Genomic DNA, 20,281 nt, shown 5'->3' with positions numbered 1-20,281 from the left:
GAATTAAGTCTCCGACTTCAGCTGAGGTCATGATCTCACAGTTCATGAGTTCAAGCCCTGCGTTGGACTCTGTGCTGCCAGCCTGGAGCCTGGAACCTGCTTTGCATTCTTTGTCTCCCTCTCTCTGCCCCTCCCCAACTTGCACTCTGCCTCTCTCTCTCAAAAATAAGTAAACATTAAAAAAAATTTTTTAAACATAATCTACTATCAAGCCTCTGTAACCACGATAAAAAAATATAAAAACATATATACTAATAAATTACTTTAAAGATACATTCTGTCATTTGAATCACCGGATACAAATACATTACTGGCATTTTAGTAATTATTCTGTAACAAACTGAGACAAACTTAAGATCTTCAAGTTAAAAACTCTTGATTGGGGCGCCTGGGTGGCTTAGTCGGTTAAGCGTCCGACTTTCGCTTAGGTCATGATCTCGCGGTTCTGGGTTCGAGCCCTGCGTCCGGCTCTGTGCTGACTGCCAGCTCAGAGCCTGGAGCCTGTTTCAGAGTCTGTATCTCCCTCTCTCTCTGACCCTCCCCTGCTCATGCTGTCTCTCTCTCTCTCTCTCCTAGAAATAAATAAAAAAATATTTAAAAAAATAATAAAAAATAAAAACTCTTGATAATTGATGCCACTATGAATTTTACAGGTTAGATCCAGTCTAAAATCTCACGTAAGTCATCAAAAATTCAAAAACACTACTAAAGACACTCTACTGGTACCACTAATAAAGCATTTATTTTGCTTTGGGGGTAAAAAAGCAAACAAAACTACAATTTACTTTTACAGACCTAACTATAAAACCTAAAACTAAAAAGTTCTGGGAAAAAACAGAACAAAATCTTTATGACCTTGCATAAGCTAACAAGTTTGAAAGTATGACACCAGGGGTGCCTGGGTGGCTCAGTTGGTTAAACGTCCAACTTCGGCTCAGGTCATGATCTCATGGTTTGTAGGTTCGAGCCCCGTGTCAGGCTCTGTGCAAATAGCTAGCTCAGAGCCTGGAGCCTGCTTCGGATTTTGTGTCTCCCTCTCTCTCTGACCCTCCCCCGCTCACGCTGTCTGTCTGTCTGTCTCTCTCTCTGTCTCTCAGAAATAAATAAAACATTAAAAAAACATTAGAAAGTATGACACCAAAAGCACAATTCACAGAAGAAAAAAATCAATGAACTAGACACAATCAAAATGAAGAACTCCCCTTTTAAAAGACACCAATAAAAGAATGAAAAAATAGTCACAAATGGAAGAACATATTTCCAAATCATATAATTGCTAAAGGACTTGTATTCAGAAATAAAAGACTGCAAGTGATGCCTGTGTGGCTCAGTCGGTTGAGCATCTCACTCTTGGTTTGAGTTCTAGTCATGATCCCAGGATCATGTGACTGAGCCCTGTGTTGGACTCTGCACTGAGCGTGGAGCCTGCTTAAGATTCTCTCTCTCTTTCCCTTTGCCCCTATCCCACTTGTGTGCACTCTCTCTCTCTCAAAAAAAATAAAAATAAAAATAAACAAAATAAAAGAATTCAGTAATAAAACAAACAACCCTATTCAAAAGGTGTGTGAGGGGAGCAAAACATTTGAACAGACATTTCATCAGAGAAGATAAAAAGATGGCAAAGAAGCAAATGAAAAGATAATCTACATCATTAGTCATTAGGGAAATGCAAATCAAAGCCACACAAGAAACTATTATACACCTATTACAATGGCTACAGTTTAAAAGGGGGGGGGTGCGGTGGGCGCCTGTGTGGCTCAGTTGGTTAAGCGTCCGACTGCAGCTCAGGTCATGGTCTCAAGGTTGTTGGGTTTGAGCCCCACATCTGGCTCTGTGCTGCCAGCTCAAAGCCTGGAGCGTGCTTCAGATTCTGTGTCCCCCTCTCTCTCTGCTTTTACCTGCTTGCACTTTATCTCTCTCAAAAATAAACAAACATTAAAAAAAATTTTTTTAAAGCAAACTGACAATAGCAAATGCTACCAAGTATGCAGAGCAACTGGAAGTCTCACACATTGCTGGCTGGTGGAGGTATAAATTTTTTAGCCACTTTGGAAAACAATTTGACAGTTTCTTATGAAGTTAAACATTCATTTACCATACAACCTGGCAATCCTACTCCCTAGGCGTTTACCCAAATGAACTGAAAACTGCCGCTCACACACACGTCTGTGTGTGTGTGCGCTTATGGCAATTTTATTCATAATAACCCAAACATGTAAATAATCCAAGGGATAAACTGTGGTACCTCCAAAGGCTAGAACAACTCAGTAATAAAATAATGAAGGGGTGCCTAGGTGGCTTAGTCGGTCAGGCGTCCAACTTTCGCTTAGGTCATGATCTCGCGGTTCATGGGTTCGAGCCCCGCGTAGGGCTCTGTGCTGACTGCCAGCTCAGAGCCTGGAGCCTATTTCAGAGTCTATGTCTCCCTCTCTCTCTGACCCTCCCCTGCTCATGCTGTCTCTCTCTCTCTCTCCTAGAAATAAAATAAAAATATTAAAATAAATAAAATAAAATAAAATAATGAAACATGAAGCAACACGGATAAATCTCAAATGCACTGGCACCAAAAAGGCAGACCCAAAAGGCTACATATTATATACTTCCATTTACAAGATAATCTAACAAAGTCAAAACTTTAGAGGAAAACAACAAAACGGATCAAAGGGTTGCCAGGGGCTAGGAGTGAAAGAGAAGGACTGATCACAAAGGGAGCATGGAGGAAATTTGAGGATGACAGTACTATTCTACATCTTGACTGAAGTTGTGGTGACATCACTGTGTACATCTGTCACAGAAATACATGCCAAAGAGGGTGAATTTTACTCTATGTAAATTATACTTTAATAACAGAAGAAAAGAAAAAATTACTTGATGATTCAAAAACTGTATAAAAGAGGTTATATTAATACAAAATGTTATTAAGGCATTTACCTTGCTTTTTGTTAAGAAAAACTGTAATTATTCACTTGTATAACAAATGTTTATTCAGTGCAGACTCTGAACCAGTACCTGCTATTAAATTATGATTTTATTACTAAAATGTTGACTCTTAGATGGGAGTGATTTGTTCTTTCTGGCCTACAACCAACGTCAAGATGTATTTTTTTACAGCACTGATGCCGGAGTAGAGTAAGATTTCTAGATTTAACTAGACAGTCTGGCCTAACAGAGTTGCATAGATCAAAGTACAATCTATGTTTACATTTGTACACTATGGAAAGCTTTTCTTAAAAAGTTCTATTATAGAAGCTATCTTATAAAACACCATCCAAAATCCATTTAGCTAAAAGTGTCCTTTACACAAACATCTAGTTACAGCAGCAGAGCTAAATATATATATTCTATGAAGTATTTAGCAAGCTAGTGTGATGCATATCCAAACACATACATTTTTAAAATAAAGAATTTATTTACTAACCAGCATCACTATTCACTTTGCAAATGTATTTTGTAGAAATTGAACCTTTTTCCCTTCCCCATCGAAACAGATTTTAGGTTGCAATTTTAAAACACTAAAACACCAGTCAACTTTAAGTAACACTTAAGAAAACCTGAAATTCTTAAAAAGTCCATAGTCTATGTGTTTCCAGTGCTACTATAAAAGACTTACAGAGACATTCACTGTGTTATATCAAATACTACCTATAAATTATACCTTATGCCTTAGAATTATTTTCATAGACTTTTCTATTTGTTAAAGACTTAATCTGAAACAATAATTCTAAAGACAACTTCTCAAAAGTATACAGAAGATGGCTCCATACTAAATTCACAAATCTCTAGTAAGTGAAATTCAAGCAATAAAAAAAAAATGTGTATTTGTGTTACTCTACTGGAAAAATGTTTGTGAACTTTACCCTGATTTCCTCAGGAAATCTTGTGGTCACATGCCATTTTCTAGGTAGTCCATTATTCTTCAGATTTTACACACACACACACACACACACACACACACACACACACACACAACCACAAAAAAATAAACAAAAGTCATAAAGCCAGAGTTCCAGGTAAAAGAGCCAGATGACTGGATGTGCCTGCCAAGGAACAAGCCATACTCACCTGTAGGGGGAGTGGAAGAGACAACAGGGGGAGTTGGAGAAGTGAAGCCATCAGCAAGGGTCTGGGCACCCCCAGCAGCAGCGTCTGGGGCAGTGGAGGAAGGGACAGTAGCAGGAACAAGAGGGGCAGGGGCAGATGCAGAAGTAGCAGGAAGGGGAGGAGTACCAGCAGAGCCAGCAGGGGCTGAGGGGAAAGAGGAGTAAGAGGCAGCATTAATGAGGCAGACACATTAGGCAGGTTTAGAAAAGGCATTAGAGAACCTAATGTTAGATATTCAGTGCTTAAACTAACCCAAGAATACAAGAGAGTGTTAAAAAAAAAAAAAACAAACAGAATAAAGTTTATACTAAAGGATTATTAGAAAATAATTCAAAATGCTCAGGGTAATATACAGATTTTTTAATTCATAAGAAACAAGCATTCCCTTTTACCTAGAAGCCACTACTCTAGAAGAAAAGTGCTCCCTTTACATTGTAATTTTTAGCATAATATTTTGTAAATAGCATACTATTCTAACCATAATACACTAGAAAATAGTATTCCATTTTGAATTACACAAATCAGAAAATAAACATATATTCCAGATATAAATATCTTATTCAGTAAAAAAAAAATTTAGAAAACACAAATCTTCTTCATGATTTTTAAGAAGGTATTTGTTATTATGATAAGTAAACTAAATACACAGTATTCTAACCCTATGTCTTCTGTCATACTTTTAAAATAAAGTTTAACTTTGGTGTCTTCACATTAAACAAGCATATTTTTCTGTTTCAAACAAAAAAGGTAGCATTTCAGACAGTATTAAGTTCCAAACGTCCACTAAATTTAACTGCCAAAACTACTTTTAAATTTGTCACTGAATGTGATTCTCAGACTAAGTACCCACTGTGTCCAAAGGTATGCAATGTCCACTGGCTGGAATATAACTCATAATCAGGTGGTACCTGAAGCTTCAAAGCACCAACTGAGTCACAGCACCAAAGACATAAAGTCAGAAACAGAAAAGTTAAAAGTTTATGTGAACATAAACTCAGAAATCACTTGGTTAAAAATAACAAAAGCATAGGGGCAAGTTGGTGGCTCAGTCAGTTACACATCTAACTCTTAATTTCAGCACAGGTCATGATCTCACGATCCATGGGATCTGCACTAAGCACGAAGCCTGCTTGGGATTCTCTCTCTCTCTCTCTCTCTCTCTCTCTCTCTCTCACTCTCACTCTTTCTCTGCCTCTCCCTTACTCGCACGTGCACATGCACACACACTTTCTCTCTCCCTCAAAATAAATAAACATTTAAAAAATGCATAAAAATTTCTCAACATTTCTGGAGTCCTAAAGAAGACAAAATCCTGATTATGAAGAAAGTACTTAAATCATACATTGAATTCAAGTTGAAAAAAGACAAGTAAAGATGAGGCACCATTTGTGTTTTACCTGGAAAGACACTGGGAGGAGAGGGAGTCGGGACAGCAATGGGAACCCCCACGCTCCCACTGCCACTGTTCTCCCGACTGCTGCTCCGACTACTCGGGTGGCTCCCTCCACTACTCCCGCTGCTGCTGAAGAAGTAAGAGCCACCAAAGCATGAGTATTTATATAAAGGAAGATACTGCCAGCATTTCCCAAAACTTTCTGAAATGAACATAGCTAAATAAAGATAATTCAAAAGTCCTCCTCTTCAGATATTAATTTCTTAATAAAACAGGAAAAATACTAAGTTCAAGAAACTTGCTTTGACCACTTTTTAATGGTTAACTTTTAAAACATCTATTAAAGAAATTGAGAAAGAAGGAAAAATTCTGCACAAATATAAGTGGTGATAGGGCTCAACATATAAAAATACTATTACTTTCCTTTATTGTCTGAAGAAACTTTTTTATAGTAAAAACACAGTTTCCCTAACCAGGTTATTTGATTAATAATTAAAAAATAATTTTATTTGTAATGATATCCTTATATACCATATTGTAATGATATCCTGATATTAATGTTTTATTGTATTTGGTTTTTCATCTGTAAAGTTCCACCAAAAAATAACTTGCAATTTCCCACATCTGATCCATAACTTTTTTTTCCCATATCTGGTCCACAACCTTTTCCAGGTCAACTTTAACTATTAATTTTGTAGAGAAGTCTGTATTTTAAGATGTCTGTTTTTTCAACTTCCTGACCTCAAAGCTCCATCAGAACATGAGAAGAGAGAGGTGGAATCAGATGAGGTTTGGGGAGTAGGGTGAGGAAAAGAACTTATTAGTGCTTGGAAAATGAGAGAGACTTAACTGAAGTAATCTGAACAAATAATGGTACTATGACCATCACATTTTGCACTGAGGTAGAGAAAATACCTGTAAGTTCGATTTCTTTGATTCACAGAAGCTGTCCTCACAGGGCTCTGCTGCGAGGGAGCCATATTACGGGTTGGGCTAGGTACGTAATCATTTGGTACCACTGGAGGACGCACTGGCTCCAGTGTGCGATAGGGGGAGTGCCGCCTACAAAAAGAAGAGCGTATGTATTGTGTGATTAGCAAGTTTCGGCACAATAAATTCAAAGAGTTGCCAGTAGTGAAATACAATTTGTATTCAGAGACAGGAAAATGTTTTAACATAACCCAGCTACCAATTTCAGTCTTTCTTTATATCATTTCTTTGCCATTAGGGTTTCAATGAGTATTGCTACTGTTTAGTCTCCAACCTCATTTCTCTGTACTAATGCAATTTTGTTCATTCATTCTCAGAGAGCACAAAGATTCTCCCACTGAGTAAGCCAGTGTTTCTCAGGCTTTTTTTTTAAATGAGTTCAAATTATTTTAGCACCATGCCAAAATTTCCCAACTGAAATGCATGAATGCACTAATTATCTTCCTCACCCCTCTCTCCCTACCAAAGATATTCAAAGATAGGGTAAATAAATCTAGAATTTGGCTCCACAACCCCCACAGTGATGATCAATAGCAACTCTAACAAGTCACTTCCCTTTCTATATAGTAATACATAGAAATTGCACTATATCCATACACAGAAATACACAAGTTAATCTCTTCTCCTTCCATTCTCCCCTCACTTCCTTTCTCCCCTCACTCAACTTTTACCTTGACCTCTCTTACCTCTTACCCTCCTCAGTGTTCAACATTTAAAATAGAAAGAAAAAATAAAAGACCACCTAAATCTTTCTACTTATTTTGCTTTGGACTATAAAGTACAAAAAAGACTGAATTTTATTAATATATTTCCTTCTCAAAATTTCCTTAAAAGGGAAGAGAATGAGAAAAGAAAGGAAATCTGACAGGAAATAGGATGCACAATGGCACATTAATGATTATTAAATTAATTTTTATCTCTAAGTTTCTAAATCCTTTACGACAATGACAAATACTCAACTGACATGAAAGTGACATTCTATAGATACAATTCTGGTTTCTAAAAGAATAAAAACTGGGATCTCAAGATGTGAAAATTAAAAAGCTTTCTTTTCCTGAAATGATGTTACTCCCTTACAAATTTCTCAATAATTCACTCCTCCTAGAGCCCCAAGGTTCCTTTAAATACAGTTTTCCTGGGCTACTCAATAGCCCAGAGAGATTTTCAATGAGATCACTTTGTACTGATGCTGTCCACTCTACTACGCTCAAAATCTTGCATAAATACATAAGTACATTAATAATTAAAAATAAGTAGCAGCGCCTGGGTGGCTCAGTGGGTTGAGCATCTGACTCTTGATTTCAGCTCAGGTCATGATACCAGGATGGTAGAATGGAGCACCGTATCAGGTCTTCACTGAGTATGGAGACTGGAAATTCTCTCTCTGTCTAAAAAATTTTTTAAAAATAATTAAAGGCCACTAGGTGACATAGTGGGTCCAAGGAAGAAAAAGGAGTATCAGGAACTTGGATTTAAAATACTAAAAAGTGGGGTGCCTGTGTGTGGCTCAGTAGGTTAAGCATTGGACTTCTGCTCAGGTCATGATCTCATGGTTCATGACTTTGAGCCCCCCATTGTGCTCTGCACTTACAGCTGAGAGCCTGCTTTGGATTCTCCCTCTCTCTCTTTCTGCCCTACCCCACTCTTCTCTCTCTCAAAAATAAACATTTAAAAAATAAATAAATAAAATACTAAAAAGTTTAGGGGTGCCTGAATAGCTCAGTAACTTGAGCATTGGACTCTTGATTTCAGACCAGGTCATGATCCTAGGGTTGTGGGATTAAGCCCTGAGTCCATGCTGAACATGAAGCCTGCTTAAGATTCTCTCCCTCTTTCTCCCCTTCCCCCTCACCCCATTTACTCTCTTTCTCTCTAAAATTAAAAAGAAATACTAAAAAGTTTAGGCATCTCTAAAATTATAATGTAAATCTAAAAAAAAAACATAAGATACTGATTCATTTCCAAACATCTGATTTCCAGACAATAAAAATGTTCTGTTTCATGCAAGAAAAAACCCTTGTTGGCTGAGAACAATACAGTGAAGGCAATGATACAAACAAAGTAAAAAATAAGGGGCAAAGGAACAAAATATGATGGTTAGGCTAGACCATGCAAGAACGTCGCACTGTGACCATCTGCTGGTTTGTGCTCAGCAACTCTGGTCTTCAGTGACCTGCAAAACCCTTGCTAATACACAAGGGAAGCAAATACTGGTATATGAATAAATCTTCAAAATTTGAGAGCCACCAAAAGTTCTGTTTTACTAAGAGGACAGAGGGTTACCTTGCTAACAATCTTGACTTAAAACCTAACAAAATCTGTTAGGTACTACATATAACAGAAACACAGACATTGCAAAGGAAAACAAATACTTCCTCTTGATCTCTCTACTCTTACAACTGCACCATTACAGCCTACCATGTCATCAACATACTACACTGAAGTTTAAATATTATTTGATCTACTAGATGCTTTCCTCTCTAATCTAAGCGAATTTGTTTTATTTGTGGCCCCAAATAAGATCATCCTATTCCTGGCAGGAATTCATTTTTATCCTTTTATTTCCCACTGTCCTAACTATAATTCCTCTTCCAACATCATCCTCTTTTACATTCTAATTCATCTTGTCCTGTCCTAATTAGGATTTTTGTCATTTTCTCTCCCCCCCTTTTTTTTGGTGAGGGGGCCAAAAAGAAGATTGCCAATTTAAAACATTTTAAGCATGTATCATAAAGCCAATGGGTGTCAAGCATTGTCTGTCTTACATATTTTTTTAAACAATCCAATTTGTGGTACAATGACTCTGAAAAGTTGATAGAGAACAAGTATTACCCCCTTTTACAGATGAAAAAACTGAATTGCTAACAGGCTGACTATGCAAGACCACAGAGCAGGAGCACAGCTGGCATAATTTTAGTTATCTGGCTTCTGGGATATATGTCCACCTGATCACAAATCTCCATGATAAAGCAAATGTTTATATTATGATGCTACAGAAGAAAAATGTTAAGCTTTTACATAAATTGGCTATTTTTGCCAAAAGTCAAATCCAGAGCTCCCTTCTGTGAGACAGAATTAAAGCTCAGTATTCTCATAAGCACACAAGATATACAGAATTTCGTAATCTACACAGTGTTCTTCTGAAGAATAGTCTAAATAACACAGAATACTCTAAAGCATTTCTGAAATTAGAGTACAGTTTAAAATAAGCCATGAATTTGGGCTAGGATTTTACCTCAAATTTAAAATTCATTAGAAAAATAACTTTTAAACAAAATCTTTTTAATGTTATAAAGATGTTTCCCAGAAAAAAGGAAAGTTACACACAGAAAAGATAATCTTGGGATGAAAATGTTGTTTCAAATATTAGAAGTTAATTTAAATGTATGTAGTGTTTAATTTTCAACAACACTACACAAAATGGTTTTCAATTATTACATACTTACCCAAGTGTCCCTTTCCCTGACATAGGGGGGCTGGGGGGTTTCTGAGTTGGAGGTGTTGTACGTGGCAGCCCACCCATCTTCATATTCTGGGTACTCACCTAAAAAAATGTGGAGGAAAAATCAACTCATATGCAGTGAAACAAAATGTCACTTTTGGGAAATAGTGTTATGCTATTTAACAAAGGAGGGGAAGGTTTAAATAGGAAAAAAAATTAGAGGCCATGCATTTCATATGCAATTTCTACTCTACTATTATTCTACAGTTGTACTCAAAGGACTCTTCCTAACATGAGATTTTTCAAATGATTGTAGACTTGTATGCAAAGACTGTATTTGCCATTAGGCCATCACACCAACAGATCACTGGTTAGACTATTTGATACTACATTTAATTGAAATTTAAATAGGATAACTATAAGAACTTTAGTTTTAATAAAGAAAAACTCAATCAAAAACAATAATGCCTTTAAACAATTCCTTTTTAGATAGCAAGTATATCATAAAAAATACAGGTTTCCCAATAAAATATGCACTATAATTCTGATCCATTATAACTAGAGAATACAAAGTCAAATTGTATGATATACCAAAAACTTTACAGTTTTTAAAATAGCGGATCAGCCTTACAATTCGGATTTCTTTAATGCTCTCTTATGAAGGAATCACCTACCTGAAAACTGCCAGAAGTTAAGTCATGTTCCTAAACATCTGAACTAGAAAGTTAGGGCTGAGGTATCCCATTCAATTATGATGAATAGAGGGGCCAATGGCAATGTCCTAGTTCCACTGGGAGTTAGACCCATTCAGGCCCAAAATAAAGATTATGGGAAAGATGTAACATAGTCCTAAATCAGAGCAGGGCCATCACTCCTCACTGTTCTATCTCTAATTGAAAATGCAAGAGGAGGAGAGTAGCATAATCTGAGAACAAATGATGCCACCAAAGAAGTATATCAGCATTCATATAGAAAGCCTAGAAATCTGGACATCTTAAAGAGATAAGAGAAGTCATTCACATATACAGTTCAAATGCAATCTCAAATTGCATGAGATTACCAATGGGTTAGAGTAAGTATGTTCAACATATGGGTTCATACCTGACCCTATTTTAAGCCCCTAATATTGTGGATTACCAAACACTTCAAAGATCTTAACTTTTCTAATAAATTTATGTCTGGAATATTCAATTTTATTTATAAAATGAAAGTGCAAGACATTATGCCACTGAAATCAGAATACATTTATAATCATAATTTCAAAATATAAATTTTAAGAAAACAAATCATAATCAAATACAGAGTACGGAGGCTATCAAAATTAACTGGCTTAAAGGAAATTTTTAAAAATCCTAAAATACTACTTGTTTTCTGAATAGGCAAGAAATAATATATCATGAAACAAACTCTTCAAATGAATAGCCCAGTGAACAAGTTGTGTGTGATGTTAAAACAATCTTTAATGACAAATGATACCTTTCAAATGTCAATATTTTTTCAAGTGAAACATTTATCTGTAATCCTTTTGTTGTTACTTTTAATAGATACAAAACAAACCAGTTATCAAGTAAGAATAAAGATTAACTTCTCCTTGTTTTCCCCTCATGAATAAGCAGAGGGTATACTAGTGATATCTTAAAATGAAAATGCCAGAAGTTTTTAAAACATCAATCCATATTTAGGGAAAATTTCAGGAATAATATGACAAATAACCAGTAGCTTTCAAACTGTAAATCTTAATTTATGATATCAGAAGATTTTTTATAGTAATAACCAAAGTCCTTTAAGCTCAACCTGAAACAACATAAAACCCAAAGTTACTTTAAGTGATGAGGGAGAAGAAGGTGAGCCAACACTAAACTACATCAAGTTGCTAGAAACAGGAAGGAAAAGGAGCAGGGACAGAAAAAGTAAAAGAGAATTTTATTCTATACATGGAACAGCTAAATACTTGAAAACAGCTTTCCAACTTTGATTCAAGGTTTTGGTATGTAAAGTGTTTTTATTTAAATTGCAGTATCTTCTAGAAGTCTTTTAATCTATAAAATACATAAACAATCTATATATTAAAATCTGGTGGACATTTCCATAAACAAACCTTGATACATTTTATGATCTGTAGAATCATCAAATGATTGTATCTGCTTGGTTAGTGGGGTTTAGATAAGTAACTTAAATCACTTATGAAACCAAAGAGCCCCTGCAGATTGTCCAAAAATTCTGTAATTTTATACTTTACAGATACTGTACCTTTATAGGAAGCTAAAAGAGTTTTTCACTACTTCTTCAAGGTGGTTTTCCTTTGTGAAAAAAGGTAAGTGAAACAATAAATATGCTATGCAGAGTATAAATACTGCCATTTAATTTGAGGAAAACAGAAAAGAACAGGAATAACTGCCAAATAAAACTTAACTTGTTTATCACAGGCAGGACCTGTATTAAAATTAAAGAAAGTATATTTCAAATATAAAATAATTTGACTTAAAAAATTCGCTGGATAGCAGCCATGATTCTAAACACTATTTTGAGGGAAACTTATGGGGGAGACATCACTTCCTCACAAGCAGCAAAGCACAGGACTAAATTTTGTGTGTGGAGGAGGGGACCTCAGGGGGCAGAGAGGGAGAGAGAAAGAGAGAGAGAGAAGGAAAGGGAGGGAGAGAGAGAGAAAGAAAGGGATGGAGAGAGAGGGAGGGAGAGAAAGGGAGAGAAAAGGAGAACATACCATAAACTCAGGACAAAGAAAACAAAGCAGAGCTGCACTTCATAATAGCAATTCCACATGAAACTTTAAAACAAATTGTAAACATAAGCAGAACTATCATTTGGTTCATAAATATGCAGTTATTGGTCCTGAATCATGAGTGTGTGTGCTCATTATATTTCAAAGTTTTATTTGGGAGTCAGAATGAAGCTTTTAACCATTCGATTATGTGGGCATTTTTTTATTCCATAAAGGCGAAAGTCATCATTGAGAACTAAGTAAAGCAGGTATTAGGTCTAAGGTGGAAACAGCAGGAAACATCCCCCCCCCCTTTTTTTCCTACCAAAAAGTAACTCTCAAAACAGAAGAATTATTTCATTTAAGTGATGATGCTCAAATACTTTGCCACTGGCCTGTGACTAAGGAATGCAGATAATAATGGAAGTAGAAAAGTTCTTTCATGTTCAAAGAGTGGTCCTATCTCCCAGGCTTTGGAGATCTCTGCAACTAGCACCAAGCATCAAGCCTATTCTTATGGCCTTAATTTTTTTTCTACAGTGCTCTTACCTCTACCTCTCCTGCTCTATGCTTTTTTGGTACATTCAATGTTTCTTTGAATCTTGATATGTCATAATATAATGTTTATTCAAATCTCAGTGCTTTTCCCAGAACACTATGAACTTCAGTATTTTTTATAAAGCTGGCTCGTCAGATAGATCTAGTTCACAAAGGACACTTCTGCTATGAAGAAATCTCCGACTGACAGATGACGTGCTGTGACAGAATAGTGGCAAGCACCTTCTGAAATGATACCTGTGGTATATTCTTCATTTATCAATCACTTACCACCTACCAGACTACTAGGCACAAGGGTAAAGTAATATGAAAATTAAGGGAGACATGGCAGGGGGTCAGAATGGGACACAAAGGCCTATAAAATGGTTTCTCTGCTTTTAAGGAACTTATAATATTTTGGAATAAATAAGACTTCTATGTTTTAAACAAAAAGGAATGTCTACAAATTATATAGAAATCTCCAAAAAACGAAATATCAATGTGGGAAGGAAAAGCTCCAAAAAAGTTCACAGAGCAAAATCTAAGCTGGACTGTTTGTTAATAGTTAAAAATTTTTAAAAAGCGGGATTTAAATATACAAAGAGAAGAGGAGTAGTATTGTATAGTGTGTATGTATAAATTCCACTTTTAAATGGCCTCAGGTATATGTTTAAACACTTCCAATACAGCATTCCACCATTTAGGTTTTTATGCCTTTTGATGTAAAATTATCATTACATTGTTTTCAAAGATCTTATGAATTAAACTCTACAACTTGTTCTCCCCACTCAACTAAAGAAAAACAACAACCTAAATTAACCACCATCAGAACATGCTGTATAGAATGTTAAAAATTCAACTTTTAGTATGGAGGATTCTTCTGAGTCAAATCCCATGTGTCTGATCCCAAAGTATGATCTCTGTTCAGAGACTATCTGAAAGGCATCATAAGTCTGACAGCAACAAGAGCAAAGACAGAACTCATGAAGAGCTGAGGAAATCAAAGCAGCATATAATCCTACCTACCACCAAACATCAGGAGACTTTTAGGGCACTTGATATAACCCAAAGGTCTCCAAGCTCAGATGGAAAACCACTGAACTGGCTTATTATCTGCAGTCTCTTCCAACTTTAACGTTTTTTAATTCTATTTTCTCCCTTAATGTATTATATTACTCTATTAATCACCCTTCCAAATACCAATTATTTTTTATACCAGCATTAAAAGAGAAATAATTTGTCATATACTGAATACTTTTTTCACTCTACTTTGTTTTGGTTCACCGAAAATTATTAACAATGTGCTAAAAAAAAATAAGGGGGGTGGACAGGAAGAAAGAAAAGACAGAACATTGGCACATTCTGGCTTCTAGGACAAACACAGGGTACTCCTCTCGCCTGCTGAACTGCACCCAGATATAAAAGAAATACCTATATAGAGCCACCGTACTCAAAGAGTTAAGCTTTTTGGCACAAAGAGCAAAGATGTTAAGCAATCTTATCCAAGTGTGATATTTCCTTGCTTTCTAGGAGCTTCTCTCATTTCCCACTCATGTTGGTCTATCTCTCACATGAAGAGATCCTGAACCCAGAAAGGTCAAGAAGGCATCTGGAGGAAATGCACATGGCATAGCAGCTAAGCAAGCTGGTCTATACTAAATAGGAAAAGAATTAGTCCTTTTCTGTGTTTTTCCTTAAGGTAATCTTTCTGTTTACTCAATCACTTTAAAACATCAAAAGCAAAATCTGAATACACTATTTACAGGAAAAGAACCAAGGTATTCATACACTGATTTGGGTCTAGTTCTTAGCATTTTATGCAAAAGTAATCTCACAATTCCACATGCCTTCACTCAGCAAGACTGAGGGCTTGGAGCCAAAATCATCTACTCAATAACATAAGGAGTACATGTGCCTCAACTCTAGTCACATCTCTCTACCAGGATCTGTTGAAATGTCAGTAGCCATGGTTAATAGCTAATGATTCAAATCTCAGTTATCTTCCTATTATCACTTTTTATACTAAAGACATGGCAAATAACAGGGCTTTAGAAAGAAAAAAAAAGAAAGAAAATGTATTTGAAAAGAAATTACAAAGGTCAGCTAAGAAAATAAGAACAAAAAGGAAATGTATGCTTAGTTTGGTGAAAATAATTTTAGTAACATTCTATTTTAAAAGCCTTCTTGAACACACTTGAATGTCTTTTACCATTAATTCTCCAAAATACTAAAACTGTAAAACAACAAACTAAACTCTTACTGAAATACGTAACAAAATATTTCTCTAATTCTTAACGTGTTGTTATATACTATCATGAACTTTTCATGTTTTGATATAATACTCAGAAAAACTCATAAAATGAGTTTATATTGAAATATATATATCTTAATATAGCAATTTGAAAAAAGAAACTAATCTTGATTTTGCAAAATACATGATACTGCAACTTAAAAAAAACCCATAAATAACACTGAATATTTTCCACTTCTCACTTACTTTACATTGACTAAGAGTCAAGAGATAATGACATACTGGCCACAAGGTGTATAATAAAGCACACCACTTATAGAATAAAAAGGCTATTACACAGGGGGAGGGTTAAATGAAGGATGTAAATGACATTAGTTGGCCCTCCAATCCATAACATAAATTCTACATTTACAAAAATCCAGCAAATTTTACTCCATAATGACATTTTATGACAGGGTAACTTACATTTTATTTTCACAAAACATATTAACATTGCAAAATAAGCATTTATTCAAAAATATTTACTAAGCACCTAGTGTGTGTGTCAGGCATTGTTCTAGGTGCAAAGGACAAGGTGATGAACAAAACAAAAAAAATCTGCCCTCCCAGAACAGGAATACACACCACAAAGTTGCATGACAAAAATGTTTAAATATTAAAAAGAGGAATTATTTGTTGATTTTAGAAGGCCAAGTGCCAAATATCTCTTCACTCCCCATATGTAATATTCTACATAAGAACAAAGAATGGAAATCCAGCCCTGGAATCTCTTACCTTAAATCTAAGCAACCACTTAATGCATAAATGGAGCAAATAAAAGAGGTAAGGAAAAAAAGCATTGAAAGGTTAGTTGAAACTTCAGGATGTGAAGAGAAAGGAAAAAAACAAAAAACAAGTTAAGCATTCAGCATTAAAAAATAATGTTTCAGTAGATCATAGAAAGAGTGGTCAAAGCAGAATGTGTCATGAACAGGAAGGTTTTCTGATGAAATTATATGACATTGCTTTATTCAAAAACATTAATAAAGATTTCTTCAAATTAGTGACGCATAAACACTAAAAGTCCAAATAAGAAGGACTACAGAGTCCCAAAAGAATAACATTTTACTTGAATTAGGTTAAGAATTGGAGTGGGAAGGAAATCGTGTTTTTATTACATAAATGGGCAAACACAAATATTATGCTTTATTCTAAGTGCCTTTTGGAACTAGATTCGGCAGTACCCTAAAATTTTCTAATAGTTAATAGCTTTGAAAAAAATCTCAAAATTATAAAATTCTAAGTATGAAATTAAATATCAAATTCTAAATAATGCTTCTATCAAAATTCTGAGAAAGAAAAATATTTTTAAAAATTATACTGTATATTTTCTTTTACATAGTTCTACACTAAATTTAAATTTAAATGATTTCTAGTGATACTAGTATAGTATTTTTTTAATTTAAATTTGCTTATATATAAAGACAAATCAACTGCATAAACTATACAGTTTCACTTATAAGTATATTATATGTTTATTCAAAGTCACATTTGATAAGTCATTGCCTTTCAAATTAATGATTAAGATGTAAACTTTAAGTAACTTAATACTTAGCTGAGGCTCCAAATAGTTTCTAAAGTATAAATACCAATTTCAAAGAAATTTATATGTGCTTCAGTTTTGATCATGGTATTTTACATATGTAGTGGTACTCTAATACATTTTAAAAGATAGCCAAAATACATAATGGCTACATACTTAAAATGAGTGGAAATATTAATTCATATATTACTTTTATCTACACTATTCTCACCCAAAATGTTTCATTTTTTTCACCCAAAATATTAAGATAGTATTTTAGAAAAATTCAAAGTACATGTTTGTTTATACATGTTCTTTCTGAAAACTAATGCCAGAAGTTTGCTGATAAATTCTTGAGGTAAGGTAAATAATAACATACGAACTAATCTTTTAATCAGTCACACTAAATCATTAAAAGATTACACAAACTGTACCATGCTTATTTGCCCAATCTACATGAGGTATTATCATAACTGTTTAAGTAAATGGATTTCATTTAAAGATGACTAAAACTTAAAAGCATAGCACTAAGAAGAAGCAAGAAGGATAAAATAGTTATAGTAGTAAGGAATCTTCAGAATCACAACTGGGCCAAAACTTGGGCCTCTAGAAAAGAAAAGATAAAAGCTTAATTTTCTAAAAAGTTAGTTTCATTATGGACTACTGTTTTTAAAAGATTGACAAAAATTATACTTACCTTTACTCCATGTCCAATATCGTCTAGAATTGTATAGTCAATAGGTTTTCTAATATAACGAACTGGCCGTTCAAGATTGGCTGGAGCAATAATCTTATGTGTCCTTGAAGTGTTTTTATTGGTAGTCAAAATACCAATCTCTCTTCTTGCAACTTTCTCTTTATGAATATCAACGGTCTGCAAAGTATAATATAAGCACAGCACAAAGATGTATATAGCTCTAATATCCAGAAAAGTCAAAATATAAATGCTCAGTGATTTAACATCATTATTTATATGCTTAATCTCCATTTCTAGGCTAAAGCAAGGGCTGGCAAATCATGGCTGGCAGACCAAATCTCGCCCACTAAGTTTTTTAAAAACTGAAGTCTTTTTTGTTTTTTTACAATGCAGGAGTGGTATTTACATGTTTTAATGGTTTTAAAAAGTCAAAAGAAAATTAGTGTCATGACATGTGAAAATTATACAGAATTTAAATTTCAGTTTCTATACATAAAATTTTATTGGACTGCTGCCATTCTACTTGCTTACATATTTTCGCACCACAAGGAAAGAGATGAATAGTTATAACAAAGACTGTATGTCTGCAAAGCCTAAAATATTTATTAGCTGGACCTTTGCAGAAAAAGTTTGCCAATTCTTGGGTTAAAGCATGCTAATTTTTTCCAAACCCAATTAATATTTATACTAATATAATGATCAAGAAAGCCCCCGTGGTTAAGTTGGTAACATTTTAAAATAACCTATTAGTATAATTTCCATTGGTGTTTAAATGCCTTTTTTATTAAAAAAAAAAAAAAAAAAAAAAAGAGGGGCGCCTGGGTGGCACAGTCGGTTAAGTATCTGACTTTGGCTTGGGTCATGACCTTGCAATTAGTGAGTTCAAGCCCCATGTCAGGCTCTGTGATGACAGCTCAGAGCCTGGAGTCAGCTTCATAATCTGTGACTCCCTCTCTCTCTCTGCCCCTCCCTTGCTCAGACTCTGTCTCTCAATAAATAAATAAATGTTAAAAAAAAAAAAAGAGGACTAAAATATAAATACAAAGCTAACAATCATTTTTTGACAAAAAAAATTGTTTTTTATCATGACACAATACTCATAAAATATTTCATTAATTTTTTCAAGTTATTAAATGTTCACATAGGATGTGTTTTCACTCTTCCATTTACTAATAGAGGGTGAATTTCTGTGCATAGATAATTAATACTATGTTTAATTTTTATTAATTTAATTAATATTATTAAACAGCATTTTCAAACAGCAGGCTCTAATTTAGTGGGATGTGAAAAGCAATTATTTTATTTTTTTAAATTTTCAAGTTTATATGTTGAGAGAGAGAGAAAGCTGGAAAGGAGCAAAGAGGGAGGGAGAAAGAGAGAATCCCAAGCAGGCTCCACACTCTCAACACAGAACCTGATGCAGGGCTCAAACCCACACACCACGAGATCATGACCTGAGCAGAAATCAAAAGTCTGTGCTGTCAGTGCAGAGTCTGCTTAGGATTCTTACTCCATTTCTCTCTGCCCCGCATCAACTCTCACTGTCTCTGTCTCTCTCAAAATAAATAAACTTTAAAAATAAAATAAAACAAAATAAAAATAGAAACAGGTAATGATATAGAAATGAAAACCATTATGATAGTATTAAATATCACTTTATGGAATCTGAAAGCTGATTATCTACCCTTTTAAACTACCTAAGGTCTGAAGGAAACCTGAAACAAATTCAAAGCCTCCTATTTCAACCAAAAGACTTAAAAGATTTTTTTAAATGTCTATTTATTTTTGAGAGAGAGAGAGCACAAGCAGGAGAGGGGCAGAAAGAGAGAGAAAGACACAGAATCTGAAGCAGGCTCCAGGCTCTGAGCTGTCAGCATAGAGCCTGTGAGGTTTGAACCCACAAACTATGAGATCATGACCTGAACCAAAGTGGACCCTCAACCAACTGAGCCATCCAGGCATCCCTCAACCAAAAGACTAAAAGTCAACATGATCTATAAGCTTCACAACTAGTATCTAAATAAAGCATCAAATCAAAGACTGGCCATGGTAGTAACCTTATCATTTACGTATTTCTTTTTAAAACAAAAATAATCTTTGAGATTTTCTGGGCATGTTAAGTAAAAATGACAAAATCTGCTTTCCTTTTCAACTACTTGGGAGAGCTGTAACAGAAAAAAAGAAATTTGTATATTACTGACAATGTCAGTATTTACTTATTTTTAACTTCAGAGAAATAAAAATCTTATTTTGAATAATTTTTAATGAGTCATATCCTAAATCATTAAAAAATGGGTTAAGAAGACTCCATATATATATATTAAGTATGCTTCAAAATAAACAAAAACGGGAGGAGGGGCCAACATGGCGAAGGAATAGGGAGATCTGAACTTCTCGCCTATCTCAAACAAAGGACTGAAACCAAAGGACTCTGAACCTGAAGAGTCTGGGAGGCAAAGAGACAGAGTCACTACCAGGGATACACCAGGACAACCTGATAGGCCATAGGCAGGGCCTCAGGGATCAGACCTCAGGGCCAACAGTGGAGGCAGGACTGCCTACATCAAAGCATGCCCCACTGTGCCTG

The 20,281-nt window shown here is 34.9% G+C and overlaps 1 protein-coding gene across 14 annotated transcripts in view; it reads right to left on the bottom strand.

The window, feature by feature from the left end:
- The window catches only part of ABI2 (abl interactor 2), a 115,423-nt gene that overhangs the window by 28,389 nt on the left and 66,753 nt on the right, over nucleotides 1–20,281 (bottom strand). For 2 of the 14 annotated variants that reach the window (XM_077747653.1, XM_077747656.1), the window contains exons 3-8: nucleotides 17,695–17,871; nucleotides 16,211–16,228; nucleotides 9,931–10,028; nucleotides 6,410–6,556; nucleotides 5,499–5,623; nucleotides 4,063–4,245 (exon numbers count right to left, since the gene is read on the bottom strand). In XM_077747653.1, the coding sequence (XP_077603779.1) occupies nucleotides 4,063–4,245; nucleotides 5,499–5,623; nucleotides 6,410–6,556; nucleotides 9,931–10,028; nucleotides 16,211–16,228; nucleotides 17,695–17,871 (748 nt within the window). The remainder of the gene's footprint in view (nucleotides 1–4,062; nucleotides 4,246–5,498; nucleotides 5,624–6,409; nucleotides 6,557–9,930; nucleotides 10,029–16,210; nucleotides 16,229–17,694; nucleotides 17,872–20,281) is intronic. The other 12 variants (XM_077747654.1, XM_077747657.1, XM_077747659.1 and 9 more) reach the window with 6 other exon arrangements.

The sequence above is a fragment of the Crocuta crocuta genome, unplaced genomic scaffold (genome assembly GCF_008692635.1).
Source record: "Crocuta crocuta isolate KB4526 unplaced genomic scaffold, BGI_CrCroc_1.0 scaffold159, whole genome shotgun sequence".
NCBI lineage: Eukaryota > Metazoa > Chordata > Mammalia > Carnivora > Hyaenidae > Crocuta > Crocuta crocuta.
The sequence above is the reverse complement of the archived record's forward strand: the minus strand, read 5'-3'. Positions and strand labels throughout refer to the sequence as shown.